The 19127-nt window shown below is 53.7% G+C and overlaps 1 protein-coding gene across 3 annotated transcripts in view; it reads left to right on the top strand.

The window, feature by feature from the left end:
• The window catches only part of GTF2IRD1 (GTF2I repeat domain containing 1), a 147369-nt gene that overhangs the window by 98648 nt on the left and 29594 nt on the right, over positions 1 to 19127 (top strand). For 2 of the 3 annotated variants that reach the window (XM_025380415.1, XM_025380413.1), the window contains exons 18-22: positions 2733 to 2782; positions 2999 to 3055; positions 5198 to 5281; positions 6380 to 6563; positions 7144 to 7172. In XM_025380415.1, the coding sequence (XP_025236200.1) occupies positions 2733 to 2782; positions 2999 to 3055; positions 5198 to 5281; positions 6380 to 6563; positions 7144 to 7172 (404 nt within the window). Of the gene's footprint in view, positions 1 to 2732; positions 2783 to 2953; positions 3056 to 5197; positions 5282 to 6379; positions 6564 to 7143; positions 7173 to 19127 lie in introns of all 3 variants that reach the window. The other variant, XM_025380414.1, reaches the window with a different exon arrangement.

The raw sequence follows: 19127 nt of genomic DNA, 5'->3' as shown, positions 1-19127 counted from the left end.
CTGAGATCGCACCACTGCACTCTAGCCTGGGCGACAAGAGCAAAACTCTGTCTCAAAAAAACAAAAACACAACAAAACAAAAAAATATCAAAGAATAAAAATAAAAAGGTAGCAGGGGCCAGATCACATGGGTTTTGGGCCAGCTTAAAGAGTTTGAATTTTATTTTATTTTTAAAAAATTCTTAGAGACAGGGTCTCATTCTGGTTTCTTTTTGCTTTCTACGCCCACTCCCTCAAACCATAAACCAGTGGCACCCAGGCAGCTTGAGGTTAGCTGCCAATTCAACAGCAAGTCCTCAAGAATGACATTTTTTATGGTTTTGTGCAGAAGACAGCTTGTACTCATGATCATTGGTTTTTTGGGTTTTGTGGGGGTTTTTTTTTTTTTTTTTTTTTCGATTTTTTGAGACAGAGTCTCACTCACTCTGTTGCCCAGGCTGGAGTGCAGTGGCGTGATCTCGGCTCACTGCAACCTCCCCCTCCTGGCTTCAAGCGATTCCCCTGCCTCAGCCTCCTGAGTAGCTGGGATAACAGGCGCATGTCACTACGCCTGGCTAAATTTTGTATTTTTAGTCGAGACGGGATTTCACCATGTTGGCCAGGCTGGTCTCAAACTCCTGACCTCAAGTGATCCGTCCACCTTGGCCTCCCAAAGTGCTGGGATTAGAGGCGTGAGCCACCACTGCCGGCCTTTTGTGGGTTTTTTTGAGAAAGAGTCTTGCTCTGTCATCCAGGCTGGAGTACAGTGGTGCTATCTCGGCTCACTGTAGCCTCCACCTTCCAGGTTTAAGTGATTCTCCTGCCTCAGCCTCCTGAGTAGCTGGAATTACAGGTGTGAGCCACCATGCCTGGCCATGAGCATTTGTTTTAAGAGATAGGTCTTTCTGTAGCCCAGGCTGGAGTGTACTGGCACAGTCATAACTCACTGCAGCCTTAAACTCCTGGGCTCAAGCAATCCTGCCTCAGCCTCCTGAGTAACTGGGATGTCAGGGGCATGCCACCACACCTGGCTAATTTTTGCATTTTTTGTAGAGAAGGAGTCTCGCTATGTTGCCCAAGCTGGTCTCAAACTCCTGGGCTCAAAGCAATCCACCTGCCTCAGCCTGCCAAAGTGCTGGGATTACAGGTTGAGCCACCGCACCCAGCCATGAGCAGTTTTTAAAGTCACGATGGCTTTCTCCACCTGTCATTTGGAAAGGGAGGCAGGTTAGCGCAGTGGCCAACGGGAGAGGCCGTCTGGTGGGTTTGAGGCCAGCTCCTCCTGTTACTCCCTGTGGCCTTGGCAGCCGGCTGTGCTATTTGAGCGGAAGCACTGTCGCTGCTCGGGCCTGGACTCAGGCTCTGCCCAGCTTCGGCCTCTCTGAGGTTACTGTTGGGAAGTCGCTTCCCCTTTCGGAACCTGAGTTCTCCCATAAACAGGAGAGGCCTAAATGCAGTCCGAAGCCTTTTCTAGCTCCCGAGACTGTGGTTCAAGGCAGGGCTATGCTTCCCGCTCCCAGCCCTGGCCCCGTGGCCTCAGCTGTGTGCCTGGCAGTGTACAGAAGCCTCAGAGATGCCCACCGCCAGAGCAGGCACCAAATCCTCATCTACTGGGGACCCAGGGGGTGACTTCCCTGAGAGTTTGGCCTTTGGGCTTACTCCCAGGAAGAGACTCCTGGGTGTTGCTGCTTGATTACCCCTGTGACAGAGAGCTCATTACCTCTCCAAGTCCATTACCTCTCCAGAGAGCTCATTACCTCTTCACTCCGTGGCCCACCCTGCCATCCCCCAACAACCCCCCTCTGACCAGCATGATTTTCCCAGTGTCCTCTACCCACCACAAACCCCAGCCCCCCAACAGGCTTGCTCTAACAGGACAAGTTGTGCTGAAGGTGGGGCCTTTAGAAGCACTGCTGTATGATAAAGAAGGTTGACTCATGTCTGGCAGGGCTTTCTGGAGTCTGTGGAGCTAAAGACATTAGTAGAATACAAAGCTGGGCTTGGTCACTGGCGCTCCCGACTGCAGTGACACAGCAGGTCTCAGATGTGAGCCGTAGATCTCAGACCTTTCCAGCTCGGAGTTCTTGCTATGTAGTGGGCCGCGACTGTTTCTACACTTTATTTGTTTATTTATTTAGAGACAGAGTCTTGCTCTGTCACCCAGGTTGGAGTGCAGTGGCGCTGTCTCAGCTCACTGCAACCTCCGCCTCCCGGGTTCAAGCGATTCCCTTCCCTCAGCCTCCCAAGTAGCTGGGATTATAGGCGCCTGCCACCACACCCAGCTGATTTTTGTATTTTCAGTAGAGACAGGTTTCACCATGTTGGCCAGGCTGGTCTCAGACTCCTGACCTCAAGTGATCCACCCTCTTCAGCCTCCCAAAGTGCTAGGCTTACAGGCATGAGCTACTGCACCAGACCTTGTTTCTACACTTTAAACCAGATCCATGGGAGGCCCCCTGAGGCCGCCTGCTCCAATCCCAGGCAGCGACAATTGTCCAGTGTCCGGGGAGCTGGAGTGAGATATCAGATGGACCCGTTCAGGACTGGGCGGGTCTCACTCCTGGCTGGATCCTTCAAGCCCAGCGCAGCCCCCTAGATTCCACATGTGGAGCGGCAGGGACTCCAGGCCTGAACTGTGCAGAGCCAGGAAGGTCCACTGCAGGGATGTGCAGACCGAGGCCCAGAGGGGAGGGCTGGGCAGTCCCAGAGACGCTTGGAGGGACCTCTGTGATAGCCCCGCTTGTGTTTTCCAGGCCCGAGCTGCTCACTGAGGGAGTCAAAGAACCCATCGTGGATAGTCAAGGTACCCAGCGTGGGGTCGTGGGCTGTGGTGTGGGTGGGCAAGGGAGGGCCCCAGGGGCCTCTGCCACCAGCCTCTCCTCCTGCTGCCTCTGTCCTGCTCCCATCCTGGCCCTGGCATTCTCCCCACACCCCTGCACTGGGTTTCCCCTAACGATGCCATCTTGGGTCCCAGGAACTGCCTCCTCACTTGGCTTCTCTCCCCCTGCCCTGCCCCCAGAGAGGGACTCCGGGGACCCTCTGGTGGACGAGAACCTGAAGAGACAGGGCTTTCAAGGTAAGGTTGAGCTCGGGGAGGTCTGTTGTCCTCGGCACCATGACCTTGATCTGGTTTGGGTTTGGAGGGCCAGGCTGGAAGTGGGGAAGAGCTGGCCCCCAATCTCAGGGCCTAAGGAACCAGGCAAGCCAGGTTGGCAGCCCAGGCCCGGCCGTACCGTGCCAGCTCTGTGTTAGAGACTCCAAGGGAGAGGGGGTGCCTACAGGTGGACGGTGGGGGGTGGGAGGGTACAGGGCCCAGGAGCCTGCGTGACCCCCCAGCCCCACCCCGGGAGGTAGCTGACACCCCCACTCCTGATTCAGCAATCAGCTGTGGTCTTTGAAATCACAATAGGAGCCAGGCGCAGCACCTCACGCCTGTAATCCCAGCACTTGGGGAGGTCAAGGTGGGAGGATCACTTGAGGCCAGGAGTTTGAGACCAGCCTGGGCAACATAGAACCCATCTCTATGTCTATTTCTAAGAAGAGAAATCAGAGACCGAGTGCAGTGGCTCATGCCTGTATTCCCAGCACTTTGGGAGGCTGAGGCGGGTGGATCACTTGAGGCTAGGAGTTCAAGCCCAGACTGGCCAACATGGCGAAACCCCGTGTCTACCAAAAAAATACAAGAATTAGGCGAGGCGGCATGTACCTGTGATCCCAGCTACTCAGGAGGCTGAGGCCAGAGAATCTCTTGAACCTGGGAGGTGGAAGTTGTAGTGAGCAGAGATCGCACCACTGCACTCCAGCCGGGGTGACAGAGCAAGACCCTGCCTCAAAAAAGAGAAAGAGAGAGAGAGAGAGATGGTGGTCTGGGATCCCTCCAGCACATGCCGGCACTTGTTTGTTTGTTTGTTTATTTGTTGTTATGGAGTTTTACTCTTGCTGTACAGGCTGGAGTGCAATGGTGTGATCTCAGCCACTGCAACCTTCGCCTCCTGGGTTTAAGCGATTTTTCTGCCTCAGACTCCTGAGTAGCTGGGATTATAGGCGCACACCACCACACCAGGCTGATTTTTGTATTTTTTTTAGTAGAGATGGGATTTCACCATGTTGGCCAGGCTGGTCTCAAACTCCTGACCTCAGATGATCTACCCGCCTCAGCCTCCCAAAGTGTTGGGATTACAGGTGTGAGCCACTGCACCCAGCTTTTTTTTTTTTTTTTTTGAGACAGAGTATTGCTCTGTCACCCCGGCTGGAGTGCAGTGGTGTGATCTCTGCTCACTACAACCTCCACCTCCCAGGTTCAAGGGATTCTCTTGCCTCAGCCTCCTGAGTAGCTGGGATTACAGGTACGCACAACCATGCCCGGCTAATTTTTGTAGTTTTAGTAGAGATGGGGTTTCACCTTGTTGGCCAGGCTGGTCTCCAACTCCTGCACTCAGGTGATCTTCCCGCCTCGGCCTCCCAAAGTGCTGGCATTACAGGCATGAGCCGCCGTGCCCGGCCACACTTGGGGGTTTTTAATGAACACTCTCTGGGTGAGGGTGGCTTGGTGGTTCATGCCTGTAATCCCAGCACTTTTGGAGGCTGAGGCAGGCGGATCACTTGAGCTTAGGGGTTTGAGGCCAGCCTGGGCAACATGGCGAAACCCCATCTCTACCAAAAACACAAAAAAGAAATTAGCCAAGTGCAGTGACACACGCCTGTGATCCCAGTTACTCAGGAGGCTGAGACAGGAGAATCGCTAGAGCCTGGGAGGTGGAGGTTGCATTGGGAGCTGCCAGGCCCATCCCCTGTGTCTGTGGGCACTGCCCGTCCTCCACCATCTGCTAGATCAGCTGGGCTTCCGTTCCCTCCCTTGTCTCCAGCCCCCCAGTGACTTCATGAAGCCCCTGCCCCCTGCTCGCCAGCCCGGGGCACAGGACTCCGCACTCCATGGTGTCCCTCCCCTCCGGGGTTTATTTATTGGTTTGGTGGTTTTCAAATGTCAACAATTAACTTAATTTCCAACTCATCACTGTTGTGGCAACAGTGCATGTCCTTCTGGAAAACACACATCTCCATCAAGACGTTGGTGCTGAAGGACCTGAGGGGCCCACTCCAAAGATCCGTTAATTGCCGGAGAAGGAGTTCCCCATAATTAGAAAATCATCTTCCTTAAAAGTCACCAAGTGCCTTTTCACTAAACAGCCCAAACCCATAATCGTTTTGCGCTTTGCAGAAAATTACGACGCGAGGCTGTCACGGATCGACATCGCCAACACGCTAAGGGAGCAGGTCCAGGACCTTTTCAATAAGAAATACGGTAAGCAGCGCAGAACCCCCGGGGAGGGACACGCAGCTGCTGTGGGCAGAGAAGTGGGAGGCTTCCCAGTTCCAGCTGAGGGCATTTCTGGGGAAACAGTTCACCCCTTTACACGTATTTCTTGAGCATTTACTACATGCCAGGCACTGTCTCAGGCACTGGGGATACTGCCGTGAGTAAAACAGACACAGTCCCTGTACTCATGAGCCTTGCAGACCAGTGAGGTGAGACACACTTTCAACTACTACACACAGAATTTAATAGACAGGGGCCTGGCTCGGTGGCTCATGCCTGTAATCTCAGCACTTTTGGAGGCTGAGGCAGTTGGATCACTTGAGCTCAGGAGTTCGAGGCCAGCCTGGGCAACATGGCAAAACCCCGTCTCTACCAAAAATACAAAAAAGAAATTAGCCAGGTGCAGTGGTGCTACTCAGGAGGCTGAGGCAGGAGAATCGCTTGAGCCTGGGAGGCGGAGGTTGTAGTGAGCTGAGATCGTGCCATTGCACTCCAGCCTGGGCAACAGAAGCGAAACTCTGTCTCAAAAAAAAAATAAAAGCGGGGGAGCATACAACATGGGAGCATATTGGTGTGGCTTTTTCTTTCTTTTCTTTTCTTTTTTTTTTTTTTTTGAGACAGGGTCTCACTCTGTCACCCATGCTGGAGTGCAGTGATTTGAGGTTTATTGCAGCCTCAAGCGCCTGGGTTCAAGCAATCCTCCTGCCTCAGCCTCCCAAGTGACTGGAACTACAGGCAGGCACTACCATACCCAGCTATTTTTTAGAAATTTTTAGTAGAGACAGGGTCTTGCTGTGTTGCCCAGGCTGATCTCGAACTCTTAGACTTAAGTGATCCTCCTCCTTGGCCTCCCAAAATGCTGGAATTACGGGCATGAGCCACCATGCTGGCCTTTTTTTAATGATCTGATCAAATAGCTCAGATTGTAATGCCTATACCTTTCCACGGTGCTACATGAGAGCTTTCTCGTGCCATTCACTCTCCTGCACGTACGTCTTTCCATCACACCCCCACAATTCCACGTACACACACCCCACGCTGCCTCTCACTCCTGACGAGCAGGACCCTGCCTCTCACCCACAGGGGAAGCCTTGGGTATCAAGTACCCGGTCCAGGTCCCCTACAAGCGGATCAAGAGTAACCCCGGCTCTGTGATCATTGAGGGGCTGCCCCCGGGAATCCCGTTCCGAAAGCCCTGCACCTTCGGCTCCCAGAACCTGGAGAGGATTCTTGCCGTGGCCGACAAGATCAAGTTCACAGTCACCAGGTACTCAGGGGGAAGGGTGAGGGTGAAGAGGCAGGACTAGCTCAGATGGGGGCTTATACCTGCGAATCCTTAGCCTTTCCCTAGGTCCTGCCCTCCCCACTGGACAAGGCGGCTCTCCTGGCACCATCCTGGGTCCTGGGGGTGGCCGGGAAGGGACTGCAGGCCAGCTCGAGTGCAGGGAGCCCTTCAGAAGTGGGACTGGTCACCCCACCATGGCAAGGGCAGACTTCAAGGGCATCTTCAACCTGTTCAGCCACACCCGCTCACTACAGCCCCAGCCCCCGGAAAGGCATTCAGCCCGCATCAGGGGATTTGCCCAAGGTCCCAGGGCCAGCCAGGGCAGAGCCGGCACAAGGCCCAGGTCTGCGTCCTGCAGAGTGACACTGCCAATGCCAGCACCCTGCCACATCGTCTCAGTGTCCCACGCACACAGAGCCCCAGGGCGGCTTGTTAAAATACAGATTCTGCTGCCGTAGGTGTGGGGTGCTCCCAGGAGAGACCAAGGCCACTGCATCCCAGGGGTGTCTTCCTCATCCCCCAGGTCCTCCTTCTGACACCCCTGCCTCTGTTTCTCTTCTAGGCCTTTCCAAGGACTCATCCCAAAGCCTGGTAAGAGGCACTGGCTGTGGAGGGGGCACTGGGAATAGGGCCTGGTCATAGTGCTGGGGGCTGGAGCTAAGTCTGCTGTGGGGCACAGGTTCTGCGGTCTGGGAACAGAAGCCAGCCAGGCCCCTGCCTTTTTTTCTTCTTTTCTTTTTTTCCTGAGGCAGAGTCCTTCTCTGTCACCCATGCTGGAGTGCAGTGGCGCGAACATGGCTCACTGCAGCCTCCACCTCCTGGATTCAAGCAATCCTCCTGCCTCAGCCTCCTCAGTAGCTGGGATGACAGGCAACTGTCACCATGCCTGGCTATTTTTTGTATTTTTAATAGAGACGAGATTTCACCATGTTGGCCAGGCTGGTCTCAAACTCCTGACCTCAAGTGATCCGCCCATCTCGGCCTCCCAAAGTGTTGGGATTACAGGCATGAGCCACCACACCCGGCCTAGGCCCCTGCCCTTCTGTTCAGCCACCTCACCTGGGCACCTGCCCCAGGTAGATGGAGGAAGGCTAAGCTTGAATGTGGCCCCAGATCCTGAAGCAGAGAAAGGGGTCGTGGTGCCGGTGACTTCTAAGTTTTACCCGGTGGGGATTCAGGAGGGAGGAGGGGCCGGGCCGGGTCAGTGCACCTGCTCCTCCTGATAAAGGGGGTCTGGTTGACCTCAGTGAATAGATGAGGTTGGAGGCAAGTGGGTTCCTAACCACAGAAAGAGGGGTGTCTGCATGGGGGACCGCAAGCTTGTTGGTAAGATGTGGGGGGTGCCTACCCCACCCTAAACAGTGCAGTGCCTCTTCTGACCCCTTTTTTAAAAATGTATTTTATATATATATTTTTTGAAACCAAGTCTCACTTTGTTGCCCAGGCTGGAGTGCAATGGCACTATCTCTGCTCACTGCAACCTCCACCTCCCAGGTTCAAGCTATTCTGCCTCAGCCTCCCAAGTAGCTGGGATTATAGGCACGCACCACAACGCCCGGCTAATTTTTGTATTTTTAGTAGAGCCGGGTTCACCATATTGGCCAGGCTGGTCTCAAACTCCTGGCCTCAAGTGATCCACCTGCCTCAGCCTCCCAAAGTGCTGGGATCACAGGCATAAGCCACCACTCCCAGCCTCCTGACCCTTTTTAAGGCACCCATCCACTTCCGTCTCCACCATGGGCTGTGTCCTGGCCTCCCAAACCCAGATTTGCAGGGGCTGTCCCTGCAGAGCGACATGCCACGTGGTGAGCACTAAGGGCTGGCTAGAGCCTCCAGGGCGGGCCAGGCACAGTGGCTCACACCTGTAATCCCAGCACTTTGGGAAGCCAAGGCAGGAAGATCACTTGAGGTCAGTAGTTCAAGACCAGCCTGACCGACATGGTGAAACCCCATGTCTACTTAAAATCCAAAAATTAGCCAGGCATGGTGGTGCGCACCTGTAATCCCAGCTACTCGGGAGGCTGAGGCAGGAGAATCCCTTGAACCCGGGAGGCGGAGCTTGCAGTGAGCTTAGATCGCACCAGTGTACTCCAGCTTGGGTGACAGGGCGAGACTCAGTCTCAAAAAAACAAAAAAAAAAGTACTTAGGGTACGGTGATGTGGCGGCTGCTGACAGGCCATGGGAACCCCCAGAAGGGGGATCAGGAGGGTGAGGGGTAGTTGGAGAGGGCTTCCTGGAGTAAGGAAGGCCCTGCTTGGGCCTCAGGGGAAGATGGGACTTTGAGAGGCAGAGAGGAGGGTAGGATGTGTCTGGCGGGGTGAACGGCAGGGGTTGGGGAGTCACTGGAGGTCAGAAGTGTGTTTCCGGAACTCTCAGAGGGGCAGAATAGTCAGATGATGTTAGAAAGGTGGAGCCAGTGGAAGCTGCAGCAGCGCAATGCCGTGAGTGTGGCTGCGGCAGACACCCAGCTGAGAGGTCACTGGGTTTCTGGCCCTGCACTGGATGGTTTATGTGGGTGCCTTTCACACATATTTCGGGAGGTCCTGCTGGGGCAAGGCGGTGTTCTAGGAACCAGGGTTACAGCGGAGTGCAGACAGAGGAGGCATCTCATCTAGTCTTCGTACCTAGGAGGTAGACGCTAGAGCCCACTTTACAGAGGGGGAAACTGAGGCTCAGTGTGAGTGATGTATTAATACTCTGTGTCCCAGGGCTAGCAGGTGGCCGTGGCCCTAGCCCTCAGGGATGGACCTGCCAGCCCCTTTCCAGGCATTGGCACCCAAGCCAGGTATCCGCCTGGAGAACCAGCTCCACACTTACTCATGCCACTAGTCATACTGGGCTGGGAACATGTACAGGCTCCTCAGAGTCTTCAAGAGTTCACCAGAGGTCACTGAGTGCTACTTCTGCGCCAGAATGGAATTTTCTCAAATGCTCCCTCGCATGGTCCCCAAAGCCTGGCCTGGGCCAGTACCGGCAGTTCCAAGGTGAATTGGAGTGGAAGCTGGGGTCTGCTGGGGGAGGCAGAGGCAATAGCAGGCCCCTTCATCTGGAGGCAGGTGTCCCAGGGCAGGTGGAGGGGTGGCAGGTAGTCTGCGGAGAGGCAGGCGGCTGGGGCAGTGCCCAGGAGTCAGCCTTCAGGGTCCCAGGCAGCATATGGGCCGTGGGAAAGCGCCGTTCATTCAAGTCCCTGTACCCGCCTGACTAGCTGTGGAAATCTGAGCCTTCACTTCCTTACCGCTAAGACAGACAAGCACACCTGCCTCGCCATGTGATCTGAAGATGGAAAAAGATGGGCAGTGCCAGGTGAGCTGGGAGGACTGTTTTCCCCCAGTTGCCCCTTTTTTTTTTTTTTTGGAGATGGAGTTTAGCTCTTGTTGCCCAGGCTAGAGTGCAATGGCGTGATCTCGGCTCACTGCAACTTCCGCCTCCCAGGTTCAAACGATTCTCCTGCCTCAGCCTCCCGAGTAGCTGGGATTACAGGCACCCACCACCATGCCCAGCTAATTTTTTTGTATTTTTAGTAGAGACAGGGTTTCACCATGTTGACCAGGCTGGTCTCGAACTCCTGACCTCGTGATCCGCCTGCCTCGGCCTCCCAAAGTGTTGGAATTATAGGCGTGAGCCACTGCGCCCGGCCCTAGAGCCATTCTTAACAGGGTTTGTCCCCCTGGAAACTTCCAGAAGCCTCACCCTCCTGGGAATTCCCTGCTGGGTGCCAGTCATCTGTTCACTGCTCGGTTTCCACTCTCCCATCCTTGCACCGACATCCCACTGTTAGGCCTTCTTCAAGCATGGACCTTCTCATGCTCAGTCTCTCTGTGGTGTGGAAACGTCTACTGGGCGGGCCTCACAGAAGGTTCCAGGCCCTGGCGCAAGCCCAAGGGAAGCAATGATCCAAAATGGACTCAGATAAAGTTTCTGCCACTATGCATTGGGGGCTTTTGGTTGGAGTCCAGTTCAATTTTAGAAAAATAAAAATACATGTCTCGCACTTCTGAGTTTGCAGACTAAGGTCCATTCTGTATTTGCTAACGAGGACAAAAAGAAAGGCGACTGGGTGCAGTGGCTCACGCCTGTAATCCCAGCACTTTGGGAGGTCAAGATGGGTGGATCACTTGAGGCTGGACAAGAGTTCGAGACCAGCCTGGCCAACCAGCCTGGCCTTTCACCATGTTAGGGTGCCTAAAAATACAAAAATTAGCTGGATGCTGTGGCACACACCTATAATCCCAGCCACTCAGGAGGCTGAGGCAGGAGAATCGCTTGAAACCAGAAGGCGGAGGTTGCAGTGAGCTGAGATCGTGCCATTGCACTCCAGCCTGGGCAACAAGAGTGAAACTCCATCTCAAAACAACAACAAAGAAGAATGGCTCTAAACCAGGAACAGTGGTTCACCCCTGTAGTCCCAGCACTTTGGGAGGCCAAGGTAGGAGGATCGCTTGAGGCCAAGAGTTTGAGGCCAGCCTGGGCAACATAACAAGACCCCGTCTCTACAAAAAATTTAAAAATTAGCCAGGCACAGTGGCACACACCTGTAGTCTCAGCTACTCAGGAAGCTGAAGCGGGAGGATGGCTTGAGCCCGGGAGGTGGAGGTTGCAGTGAGCTGAGATTGTGCAACTGCACTCCAGCCTGGGTGACAGAGCATGACACCACCTGAAAGAAAAAAAAAAAAAATGGCTCTGTGATTTTTTTAGGTCACTTATTGAAGGTTCCTATGGAAGCCTTTCCTAATAGAACCACCCCGAGAAGGTGAAAATTCTGAAAGAGATTACGCTTTTTTGTTTTTGTTCTGTTTTGTTTTTTTGTTTTAAGATGGAGTTTTGCTTCTTGTCACCCAGGCTGGAGTGCAGTGGCACGATCTCAGCTCACTGCAGCCTCCGCCTCCCGAGTTCAAGCGATTCTCCTGCCTCAGTCTCCCGAGTAGCTGGAATTACAGGTGTGCACCACAACACTCGGCTGAGTTTTGTATTTTTAGTAGAGACGGGGTTTCGCCATGTTGGCCAGGCTGATCTCAAGCTTCTGATGTCAGGTAATCTGCCCGCCTCAGCCTCCCAGAGTGCTGGGATTACAGGCATGAGCCGCCGCACCTGGCTGAGATTGTGCTTTTTTGAAGATGAATCAGTCATTTAATTGCGAGAGCCCCACTGCACCCTGAAGCTGTGGGCCTCCCCACTGAAGGGTGAGAGTACAGCCACTCCTGGGCTGGTTTTGTTCTAGGTCAAAAGAGATGACTCAGGCCAGACGTGGTGGCTCACACCTATAATCCCAGCATTTTGGGAGGCCAAGATGGGAGAATCACTTGAGCCCAGGAGTTTGAGACCAGCCTGGGCAACACAGCAAGATCCCATCCTGCAAAGATATTTTTTAAAATTAGCCAGACATGGTAGGGACGAACGACTGTATTCCCAGCTACTTGGGAGGCTGAGGTGGGAGGATCCCTCAAGGCTAGGAGTTGAAGGCTGCTGTGAGCCATGAGTCCAGCGTGCATGACAGAGTGAGATCTTGTCTCTAAAAAAGAGAGAGAGAGAGAGAGAGAGAGATAAGCCCAGAATGTCTTTAATGTTTTCCCAACTGGGGACACCACATCTGCCCTCAGTGCCTCAGTTTCCCCACTAAAATCTAGAGGCCCTGCCTGCTCTGACATGCTGAGTGGCGAGCAGGCGTCTGACTGGAGAGGAAGCATACTTGGACTTGGACCAAGCCTCAGAGGGCAGTGGGTGAATTTCAGGCCTCAGGTCAAGAGAGCTGTGGGCCAGGGATTTCTAGGGGCCAGGGGTGCTGGAAGGCACCAGGCTGAACTGGAGGGGACCTGGTGGGGGGCCTGGGGTTGCAGAGGGATGTGGGGTGCCAGGTCCCCCAACTCATACCAGAAGGAGCTCCAGCCCTGCCTGCAAGGGGTTGAGATAACCCACGCTCGACCCTGGGGGCTGAACACCATTGGTAGCTGGGTAGTTCTATACTGCCCAGCCAGGCCACACCCCACCTGCCTGCAGTGGCACTGAATTAAATTAGGGAGACTCTACCAGGCGCGGTGGCTCATGCCTGTAATCCCAGCACTTTGGGGGGCTAAGGCAGGTGGATCACGTAAGGTCAGGAGTTTGAGACCAGCCTGGGTAACATGGTGAAACCCTGACTCTACTAAAAATACAAAAATTAGCCAGGCATGGTGGTGCGTACCTGTAATCCCAGCTACTTGGGAGGCTGAGGCAGGAGAATCGCTTGAACCTGAGAGGTGGAGGTTGCAGTGAGCTGAGAGACACACCACTGCACTCCAGCCTGGGTGACAGAGTGCAACTCGGTCTCAAAAAAAAGAGAAAAAGAAAAAAAAAACAAACCCAGGACAGCTGAAGGGGGCTGTTCAGGATATGCTGGGAAGAAGTGGTGGTGTGGTGACTAAGGCAGGAGAGACCCTCTCTCCAGGTAGCTGCTATAATATTCCATCCAAAGAACATTCTAGTAGGTCATAAAAACCTAAAGGGAGCCAGACATGGTGGCTCATGCCTATAATCCCAGCGCTTTGGGAGGCCAACACAGGAGGAATGCTTGAAGCCAGGAGTTGGAGATCAGCCTGGGCAGTATAGCGAGACCCCACCTCTAGAAAACAATTTTTTAATTATCTGGGCATGGTGGTGGGTGGTGGTGCGTGCCTGTAGTCCCAGCTACTTGGGAGGCTGAGGCAGGAGGGTCACTTGAGCCCAGGAGTTTGAGGCTGCAGTGAGCTGTGAACACAATGATCACATCACCTCACTTCAGCCCGAGTGACAGAGTGAGACCCTGTCTCTCAAATACATACACACACACACACACACAAACCTAAAGAGAGATGCAAATATATGTCCATGGTAGAAATTTGGAAAATACAGAAATCTAACAACCCAGATGGCTGTTCATTTTTATGATGATACTTTTTCTTCCAGATTTCCCCCCAAGCTTATTAATTTTACATCTCACTGTTCTTTCTATAAATTTACACACTTAACCTTAAAACATAAACATGTTCCCATGTCTTTAAAAAGCTCTGTTCCCTCTTCAGGCTGTATCATGGTTATGTAACTACCCTGTCCCCCAGTTATGGACATTTGAGCAGCCTCTCACACCACGGACACCTAACACTCACATCACACTTTTTTTTTCTGAGACGGAGTCTCGCTCTGTCGCCCAGGCTGGAGTGCAACTGCATGATCTCAACTCACTGCAACCTCTACCTCCCGAGTTCAAGCGATTCTCCTGCCTCAGCCTCCCAAATAGCTGGGATTACAGGCGTGTGCCACCATACCAGGCTAATTTTTCTATTTTAATAGAGACGGGGTGTTGCCACGTTGGCCAGGCTGGTCTCGAACTCCTGACCTCAGGCGATCCACCCGCCTCAGCCTCCCAAAGTGCTAGGATTACAGGCGTGAGCCACCGCGCCTGACCACATCACACTTACGATTTGCTGGTTACCAAGCCCACTCACGTTACCATGTCATCTCCCTGAGTAGCCGGCCTTATTGGAGGGGACTGAGGCTCAGAGAGATTAAGCAGCTTTCTCAGGGTCACACAGCATAGTGTGGCAGAGATTTGAACCTAAGGCTTTACCATTTTATTATACTTCGGAACCCAGGGCAGGCTCTACCACTAGCCTAGGGCTTGGTGTGGGTCCCCGAAGCGAGTTGCAGCCACGCCCTCTTTCCCCACCACCCCTCTGGTCTCATCCACACTGGGTGGCTCTTTGCTGTCCCCTCCTGGCTACCAGCAGCTATTACACTGGGTGCTGTTGTCCTTCCCATTTTGCGACTGAGCAAACAGCCTGAAAGAGACAAAAACCAGGTAGTTAGCTTGAGGCCAAAACCACTCCCTCGTCTTTGCTGTTCTGCAGCCTGAGCCTGGGGTGGCCAGGCGGGGTGGTGCAGTGACAGGGAGGGACAATAGCCCCCAAAAATGCTGCCGGAATGGTAAAGGGCCTGAACTTCAAAGCTACTGACTTGAGCTTATTTTGTGGCACCAGCGGTTTTTCCAGTCATTGTAATGATACAATCAGATTTGCGTTGTCTTCGGGTTACCATGGTAACCGTACTTCCACCCACCAAGGGTGGATTAGAGAAGGCAAAACTAGGGCAGAGAAGCCACGGAGTGTTGAGAAGGTCTGAACCCAGGCAGTGGGCAGCTGGGCCCCACAATGGATGGGGTAGAGGCAGCAGCAGGGTGTGAAGAGGACGGAAGGTTCTGGAAGGGTGATGGTGGTGCTTGTCTCCAAGGCTGGGTCTGTGGGCTTGTGAGACACATCCAGGGGCCCATGTGCAGTAGGTGAAATCTGAGCAGTATTTAGTGCAGGCAGGGTGGCAGGCAGGCTGGGGGCCTCTCAGAAGCACAGAGCTGGCAGAGGGAGACCTGCCCGGGGCGCCGGAGGAAAGGGCAACTGTTCAGGAACAGAGTAGATGAGGTGGGGGAAACTTTGGGTAAGAAGAGCTGAGTCAGGAGCATTGAGGCAGTGGTTTTCAAACCTCAGAAGCAACAGCAGGGCCGGACACGGTGACTCAGCCTGTAATCCCAGGACTTTGGGAGGCCGAGGTGGGTAGATCACCTGAGGTCGGGAGTTTGAAACCAGCCTGGCCAACATGGTGAGACCCTGTCTCCACCAAAAACTACAAAAATTAGCCAGGCATGGTGGTGGACACCTGTAATCCCAGCTACTCGGGAGCTTGAGGCAGGAGAATCGCTTGAACCTGGGATGCAGAGGTTGCAATGAGCTGAGATCACACCACTGCACTCCAGCCTGGGTGACAGAGCAAGACTCTGTCTCAAAAAAAAAAAAAAAGGGCCAGACACAGTGGCTCACGCCTGTAACCCCAGCACTTTGGGAGGCCAAGGCAGGATTGCTTGAAGCCAGGAGACCAGCCTGGGCAACATAGTGAGACCCTGTCTCTACAGAAAATGAAAACAATGAGCCAGTGTGGTGCTGCATATCTATACATCTGTAGTCTCAGGTACTCGGGAGGCTGAGGAGGGAGGATCGCTTGAGCCCAGGAAGTCAAAGCTGCAGTGAGCTATGATCACACCACTGCACTCTAGCCTGTGAGACAGAATGAGACCTTGTCTTTCAAAAGAAAAAATTCTAGAATTGTTCTTGAATAGTCGTGGTTAAAATTTTTTTAAAGCTTTGGAAGGTAGTGAACTCCCCATCACTGGAGGCATTTAAGCAGAGGTTGAGCTGCCACTCACCAGAGAGGCCACTTCCCATAGGGCTTGCTGCAGGCGAGGAGAAAGGGACTGGAGAGCCCTGCCCATTTGGGAGGGGCAGCGTGGAGGACTAGAACCAAGGAGGGGCCCCTCTACCCACCAAATCCACTTCTCTTTGCTGCTCCACCACCAGCTCCCCACAGCTCCTCCCTGCATACGGGCCCAGCCGGCCCTCTCCAGCTCCCTTTTGGGTAAACACAAGGGCTTTCCCGGGACCCAGGCCAGCTTCCGCTCCTTTTAGTTCTCCTCTGACCCTGGGGGTACAGCCATCCCTGCCAGCTTGAGGGGACTCTGGGAAGGTAGCGCCCCACCTCTCCTTCCCCAGAGCAGGGGCTCCAGACCCCGGGGATGCAGCAGAGTTGCCAACTTCCTGTGTGACTCCTGGGCCTCAGTTTCCCTACTTGTAAAATGGGAAGAATTGCCCACACCATGTCTGCCTCCCCCGGGGCCACCCTGGAGTGCATGACCAGGTGAAGAGGAGGGATGGGCTGTCACGAGTGGGAGGTGGTGAGGCAGACAGGCTGGCCATGCTGGAGTGTGGACGGCCTGGGAGGCCTGGCTTTGCAACATGGACTGGGCCCTTCAGACCTGGCCCTGGCAAGCTCTTCTGCTGATGTCCCCATGGCTGAGGAGTCCATACAGCCCCACTGGTCGGGGCCAAGCTCTTGGCGGCCTCCAGCTTTATCTAGGACATCCCCACATCGTCTCCTCTGTAAACGTTCCACTTTCATCTCAATTTAAGGAACTATGTCAAATTGCATGCTGCTAGCTGGGTGCAGTGGCTCACGCCTGTAATCCCAGCACTTTGGGAGGCCAAGGCAGGAGGGTCGCTGGCATCTAGGAATTCAAAACCAGCCTGAGAAACATAATGAGATCCTGTCTCTACAAAAAATTTAAAAATTAGCCGGGCATGGTGGCGTGTGACTATCATCCCAGCTACTCAGGAGGCTGAGGTGGGAGGACCGCTTGGCCCTGGGAGTTGGAGGCTGTAGAGGGCTGTGATTTTGCCACTGTACTCCAGCCTGGGCAACAGAGTGAGACCTTGTCTCAAAAAAAAAAAAAAAAAAAAATTACATGTCGCCGAGGAAGATCATTCCACCTGCACGCACCTCTCCCCGCACCAGAATTGTTTGAGGCCCGTTTCGAGAAGCTCAGCTATGAGGGAAACACCTGCCAGGCAGAGGGCTGTGATCCCTTTTCAGGGGGTACAAATGGAGAAAGGCCAGAAGCCTCAAATACAGTAGCACCACTGTCATCGTCCTCTTTGATCTCCTGCTAAGCCTCTCTCTTCTGTGGGGTCTCCTGTCACCCAGTGGGTGCTGTGGTGGGACGAGCTTCCTGGAGAGGATGAGCTGAGCCAGGCCTGGATGCTAGTGTAGGATTGACCTCTGCAGAGGGTACTGGGGGGACATGGGGAGGGACCGAACAGTGGCAGGCACAGGAACAGGTCCCTTTTTGCCTTCTCAGGAAGCAGTACCATCACTTCTGAGCTGTGTGATCTTAGATAAGTTAACCTACTATCTCTGATTTTGGATAAGTTAACTTGCTGTCTCTGATCTTGGATAAGTTAACTTGCTACCTGTGATCTTGGATAAGTTAATGTACCATCTCTGATCTAGATAAGTCAACTTACTATCTCTGATCTTGGATAAGTTAACTTGCTTATCTCTGATTTTAGATAAGTTAACTTGCTGTCTCTGATCTTGGATGAGTTAACTGTCTTTGGGCCTCCATTTCTTTGAGGTGATATGGAACAAGGACTTCCTCCATGATCCTCCCTTCTGCTGCCCAAGACCTGAGAGTCATTTCCTTGTCCCCAGTCACACACAGGCACACACCCTCTGGCCCCTGCCTCCCTCTCTCAGCCTTCCCCACCCCCTCTCCACCCTTCCAACTCTGTCTTGAGCTCTTGAGAGCTCTTTTGCTCTTGAAAGCTCAAAATAAAGCCGTCCTTTCTCGAGTTTCTAAAGATACCACAATTCCAGCACCAGCCACATGTTTCTCCACTGAATTATCTCTGCTTGTCTTTGTTAATTAGGGTTCAGTAATGATCTCCCTTCTGCCTTCCCAGGGAGAGCTGGCATCTGCAGGGCGGGGCTTGGAGGCCTTTGTGGGCAGACAAGACGCCCTGCTGCCGGGCCCAGAGTTGGCCTGATGCCTCCTTTCTTCTGAAGTGGCAGAGTGGGCCATGACATGATGGCATGTTGGGGAGACCCTGCTCTTTTCAGGCTGGTGGGGACTCAGCTGGGGTCACTGCAACTCCATCCTGCCCCTCAACCTTCCATACGTCGGGGAAGGGAACCTTGGGAGGTTCTTAGCCTTTATTAGACAGGGGCTTCCAGGCTGGGCGTGGTTGCTCACACTTGTCATCCCAGCACTATGGGAAGTTGAGGCAGGCGGATTGCTTGAGCTCAGGAGTTCGAGACCAGCCTGGGCAACATGGCAAAATCCTATCTTGACAAAAAATTAGCCAGGCATAATGGCACACGCCTGTAGTCCCAGCTACTCAGGAGGCTAAGGCAAGAGGCTCACTTGAGCCCAGGAGGTCGAGGCTGCGGTGAGCCGTGATCGTGCCACTGCACACCAGCCTGGGCAACAGAGCAAGACCTTCTCTCAAAAAAAAAAAAAAAAACAAATTAATGAAAATAAAATTAAAAATAGACAGGGGCTTTCTGGCCCCAAAAGGGAGCAGGGTTGGGGGTGCCTTTAGAGTCTCTTGCAACATCCCAGAAAGCCTCCCAGAAACCCTTTCCCCAACGGAGACCACCCGAGCTGACAAGAGCAACCCACACCTTTATTTAGGCTGGAATGAGATCAGCACCGAGGGGTCGCCAGGAACCTTGTGCGGAACAGAAGCTGATGAGTGTGTCTGAGCCACAGAAGTAGAGCAGGGCAGGGCGGTAACCATGGCTCAGCACGTGTGGTTTACTGGGTGTACCGGATCCTTCTAGCCTTGTGGGGAGGGGTGTGGTGACAAAGGAGGAGGGAGGTGGAGGTGGGGGGACACGCAGGCCTAGCCCTCTAAGAACCTTCCCGTCATGAAGAGGGCTCAGCGCCGCCCACAGAGGACTTGGTGGGGCCCCAACAGAGGCCTTGGGGACTCAGGTACAGTCACTCACCCGTGCACGGGCACAGGTGTCTCACTGGGGCCAGCACTGTGCCAGATGCTGGTCTTTTATTATTATTCCATTATTCTTTTTGTTTGTTTTTGTTTTGTTTCGCTTCTGAGACAGAGTTTCACTCCTATTGCCCAGACTGGAGTTCAGCGGTACAATCTCAGCTCACTGCAACCTCCGCCTCCCGGCTTCAAGTGATTCTCCTGCCT

This window comes from Theropithecus gelada, chromosome 3 (assembly GCF_003255815.1).
Source record: "Theropithecus gelada isolate Dixy chromosome 3, Tgel_1.0, whole genome shotgun sequence".
NCBI lineage: Eukaryota > Metazoa > Chordata > Mammalia > Primates > Cercopithecidae > Theropithecus > Theropithecus gelada.
This window is presented reverse-complemented; position numbering and strand designations above follow the sequence as displayed.